Here is a 5,379-nt window from a genome sequence, read left to right on the forward strand (position 1 = left end):
GGTAATATCCGATCCGATCTGATCTGATCCGCTTTGAATCCGTTCGAAATAAGAATATGGTATGGGGTTTCAGAAATCCGGCGGATATGCATGTAGATGTGGATAGTATGATGCAGACGCAGATGAGGATACGGTATCTCTAAAATCCGGCGGATGCGGATTATCCGACCTTTCTATCAAATTATCCGATAGGTCGTTTGCCAGATAATCCGAAATTATCAAAACATGTAACCACTCTATCTATTGCATATAACATAAGTTGGTCCATCCAATAGCCTAATTCATCAATTAACATAGATTTCTCAGTCCGAGGCTTTTACTGTCTCATGTCACCCTTGTGTAGCTGTATTTTTATATTATGGACATGATGTATTCATATTGTTTAGCACTTAAACACATAATTATTATGATGGGTTGTTTATTGATTATTATATTATTGTTCCTTGCTTGCTAACTTGATGTTGTATTGATTTTATACGCACGTAATATCCGATAAATTTAATCCGTTTCCTAACAGACTCTGCACTATTTCCGACATCCGAAACAATCCGCATCTGTACACTATATGCACCCGCTTAAAAAATATGGTTTAAGATATGATATGACCACTATTCGTCCGAATCCTCTTCATTTTTATTATTATATTCTTGTTAGTGTACATACTTGACATATGTTAGTCCATTTGTACTTGACATACGACAAGTTTGATGTACATACATTAAGTATTATATTTCTGTTTTTTCAAATGGTACGCATGGAGTCCCATATGTTAGCGTACATACTTCACATGTGTTAGTCCATTTGTACTTGACATACGACAAGTTTAGAATTAAAATCTCAGGAGACTTAATGTAGGCACACCAAGCACCATCGCATGTGGTTGATATAAAGTCGACTTTGAGGGAATCTACCTCCTTAACACTGATATCTTGCAAAGGTTCTTAATTATTATAGGATATCATGAATACACACACACACACACACACACACACACACACACACACACACACACACACACACACACACACACACATATATATATATATATATATATATATATATATATATATATATATATATATATATATATATATATATATACAGATATACACACACACACACCGGCAAAGGGCCGATGAATTATGGACCCGGGGTGGGGTGGGGCTTGGAGGGGGGAGGGGAGGGGGAAGAGGGGGGAGTTCGCCGTCTTTAAAGAGATGGCCATGGGAGGCAGCAGCCCGGCGGTGGTGGCGGATTGGCCGGGCAGCGAGGCGGCGGTGGCGTCGCTGAAGCCGCGGGGTCGGGAGCGGGCAACGGGCCGGTACAGGCGGCGGGGGCAAAGCGGAAAGAGTGGTAGGAGGAGGCGGCCAGTGGTGGCGCCCCGCCGCCGGCGACAGGGAAGACGACGAACAGCTCGTCGCCTGCGGCTTGAGGCAAAGGAGAGGAGAGGGAGGGGGAAAGGGAGGGGAAGGGGGCTGCGGGGGGGGGGGGGGAGGGGGGGCTCGCCGGCGCTGTTGACACTTTTCGGCCAGCTGGTGAGACCGGGCGGCGGCGTGCTGGGGCGGTGGCGGAGGTGGAGGGGGGGGGAAGCGCTGAGGAGCGGCGGCGTGAGGAATCGGGAGAGGAGAGAGGATTTTTAGGGTTTAGTTGTCTGCACGAATCTTAAAGCAATCGGGTGGTCCAAAATTTACAAGATTTGTAAGGGGATTTTGTGTCAAATGATCTATAGACAGTCCATGTATAAAACCCACTGCCATGCATGTGTTGTGAGTTGAGTAACGCACTAACGTAACGACGGTCGATGGCCATGGAACTGTCCTTCACCGTGCACCGCCGCGAGGCGGTACTCGTCGGCCCATCGGTTTCGACACCGTGCGAAACCAAGCGCCTCTCCGATATCGACGACCAAGAGTCCCTGCGCTACCACGTTCCCGGCCTCCTCGTATACCGTGGTGGTCAGCCTCCGGCGCCATGTGTCCGCGACAATGACCCGTCGGGCATCATCCGCGCGGCGCTGTCGCGGGCGCTGGTGCACTACTACCCGCTCGCCGGCAGGCTGAGAGAGGTGGAAGGACGGAAGCTGGTGATCGACTGCAGCGGCGAGGGGGTGGTGTTCGTGGAGGCGGACGCGGACGTCCGGCTGGAAGAGATGGAGGCCGCCGCCGCTGGTGGTCACGGGCTCAGGCCGTCATTCCCCTGCGTGGATCAGCTCGTCCCCGACGTGCGATCATCAGGCCGAGGAGGCAGCGTGCTCAGCTGCCCGCTGGTGGGAATCCAGGTGACACGCCTCCTCTGTGGTGGCTTCATCGTGGGGACCGCCGTCAACCACAGCGTGTGCGATGCTATGGGTATCGTCCAGTTCCTCAACGCCGTCGCCGACATCGCCGGTGGCCTCCCTGCGCCGGCCGTCCACGCGACATGGTCGCGTGAGCTGCTCGATGCACGCAGCCCTCCGGCGCCGGCGTTCCCACATCGCGAGTACGACATGATCGACATCCTCCCTGGAGGCGGCAGGGAGGCCGACAACATCGTTCGATCCTTCCTGTTCAGCTCCACCGACATCGCCGCGCTTAAGGAGGAAGCACTACTGCCACACCCCGAGCACCGCCTCCGCGGCGGCAGCAGCACGGCGACGAGCTTCGAGGTCCTCGCGGCGTTCCTCTGGCGCGCTCGCACTGCGGCGCTGGAGGTCCCGGCGGACGAGGAGGTGCGCCTCGTCGCCGTCGTTGGCTTCAGCAGGATCGCCGCGCTGGGCCTACCATCCGGCTACTACGGCAACACATGCGCGTACCCCACGGTGGTGATGACCGCCGGGGAGCTGCTCCGCGGTTGCACGCTGGGAGACGTGGTGAGGCTGGTGCAGGAGGCGAAGGCGGCCGTCACCGCCGAGTACGTGCGATCCACGGCCGAATGTCTGGTTCTGCGGCGGCGCCCGCGTTTAGCCAGGACCAACCTCTTCGTCGTTACCGACGTCCGACGCGTGGGGTTCGACCGCGTGGATTTTGGGTGGGGCGACCCGGTGTACGGCGGCCCAGCTCGGGCGCTTCCCACGGTGAGCTTGCTGGTCAACGTCAAGGGCAGCAGCAATGTCGTGGGTGCCGTTGTTTCATTGCCATCGCTCGTCATGGGGAGGTTCTCGGCTGAGCTGGAGAGCTTTCTCAACACTTAGGTCATATATACTCAATGACCCCACTAGCTACGTACTGCACACCTGCATGCTACCACACAATAATTCATCTGTACGTTAGGGACGTACGGGTGGTAACCCAAAAATACTTTTAACTTTTACTACTAGACTATTCTATGCACGGGAAAAGCTTAATGATCGAAGGAAAAGCTCTTCAATTGCTAATGTTATGAGATCTGTTCCGCTAAATATTTTTTAAGTAGGGTTTTAGTTGGTCAGGACCTAGCAAATTAACATGAATTATGTGTTTCTATTGTACATATTCAGTTACCAAAGGTGATTCCATTTCATCGTCGTTCTAAATAATTACTGTCACACGCAATGACCTTTATCGTCACAATAACCTCTTCTGGAGCTTCACTTTGACTGCTCCAGCAAACATTATTGTGTTGCGCAACCTCCATTGGAGTTTGTTTCACCTCCATATGTTTGTCTATCTGATTCCAAAAACATATGTTTTCTTCTACACCAGTATTACCAGACTATACCCATTCTCCTTACTTTAGCCACAAATTTTCTCCAACTTCTGGTAGATGCAAGATCTACTACTCTCCCCTGCCATCCATATTCTCCTCTTACTAGCACACAACTTTTATGATAATTTTTTCCAACGCTGCATCTACCTGGAACATATTATACAACCACCCTAACATGTCTTTCGACACCAACTGCTCCAGTGTATTCACGCTAGTAACATATTATACAACAACCCAAACATGTCGTTCAAAACCAACTGCTCCAGTGTACATTTAGGCTAGTATAAACAAAGGCATATACGGTCAATCCACCCTGCTATCACAAATTTGTATAGGAGCATTGCTATAATATATACGAACGACCACATCACATGACACCTAATAAAACATGACAAATTATCTTACTATGTTACTACCCAATAACTTCACCCTTTGGTTACGTTCTTACTCTAACATAAAATAACTTAATTCGTCACTCCTTATGAATTTCTACTAATACTCTATTTTTATTTCTACTTAGTGATCACTAGTTCACTACTTGAAAATGCATTGCTACTCACCTCAAAGTAATACGTACTAACCTAATACTAACTTCAACGTGCTAAAAATTTAGCATTCAACAATGAGAAATGATTATTAAATCACTATCGTTGTAATTTTCTGGTTGCTGCTCTCTCCTGCACCCACCTTTCTCTCCGGCCGCGCAGCTCTCTCCCATGCAACGGACATGGTGCCCCGGCGACGGAAGTGGCGATGTGGTCCTCGCCTACTCCGAAAATAAACCCAGGCGAAGGGTGTGTGGGGGGGGGGGTGGGGGGTATAAAGGGGCCCTATTGAACGCCCATTGTTCGACAGGGACGGTGGCTGGGACATGTTGAACAGCCGCAGTTTGACAGGCCCTGCCCGCTACTCCCATTGTTCGATAGCCTCCACCTGTCGAACAACCACCATTCGATAGGGTCCGGTCAAACTACAACAGATCGACATGACCCTATTTTGGAAAAATTATCTGGGCAACCACCATTTTTTCGATTTTCCACTAAAATAATAATATTTTCAAAATAAATTCACTGTCTTCAAGCGGTAGGACACAACCTCATAAGGCTTGGTGCCATGCACCCACAACTAAGTTGCTCGGGAATCCAGCTCAAAGGTAGTTTGTATACAGGGACTAAACTTTATTCTCTATCACATCAGATGTTTAAACACTAATTTGGAGTATAATAGGTCGCTAGGAATTAACAGCTACACGGTGTGAAGCCCGGGCAGCCGCCCGGCCTGCTTAGGGAGCTTACCCTGCCACTGCCTCACGCCCTCACATAATTTTCTCTATTTTGGTTTAGGTTAGCATGGACCAGATAAGTTATTGTGACGGAACACAACTTGTTTTATCTATTTGTATCCACCTTGCCAGTTCATATGCCGTGAGAATAATTTGCTCATTTTCTTACAACTAGGAAGAAGTCCCACGGTCTACTTATTTATTATTTTTTAAAAAAACTAAAAGATGTCATATTTCACTATTTATATTCATGGAAGGAATATCTATACCGTGAAATACACAATAGAGTTTCAAATAACAAATGATAAAATATCTCTCGTATTCAAAAAAAAAAACACTATCCGGGTTGTGTGTAAATTCATCTATCAGCGCTACTTATTGTCATTGTTTTGACAGCTGGGTGCGTTTTAATAGATGGAATTGCATATATAAAA

The 5,379-nt window shown here is 48.6% G+C and overlaps 1 protein-coding gene across 1 annotated transcript; it reads left to right on the forward strand.

The window, feature by feature from the left end:
• The first annotated feature begins 1,574 nt into the window (after positions 1 to 1,574).
• On the forward strand, positions 1,575 to 3,490 carry LOC4326476 (benzyl alcohol O-benzoyltransferase). The gene has a single exon (XM_015776217.3). It carries the CDS (start codon positions 1,802 to 1,804, stop codon positions 3,167 to 3,169), a length of 1,368 nt encoding a protein of 455 aa, XP_015631703.1. The 5' UTR covers positions 1,575 to 1,801; the 3' UTR covers positions 3,170 to 3,490.
• Positions 3,491 to 5,379: the final 1,889 nt, after the last annotated feature.

The sequence above is a fragment of the Oryza sativa genome, chromosome 1 (assembly GCF_034140825.1).
Source record: "Oryza sativa Japonica Group chromosome 1, ASM3414082v1".
Taxonomy (NCBI): Eukaryota; Viridiplantae; Streptophyta; class Magnoliopsida; order Poales; family Poaceae; genus Oryza; species Oryza sativa.

What these genes read in the sequence shown, in the direction of transcription:
- LOC4326476 (XM_015776217.3), top strand. Translation starts at nt 1,802, where the DNA reads ATGGCCATGGAACTGTCCTTCACCGTGCACCGCCGCGAGGCGGTACTC.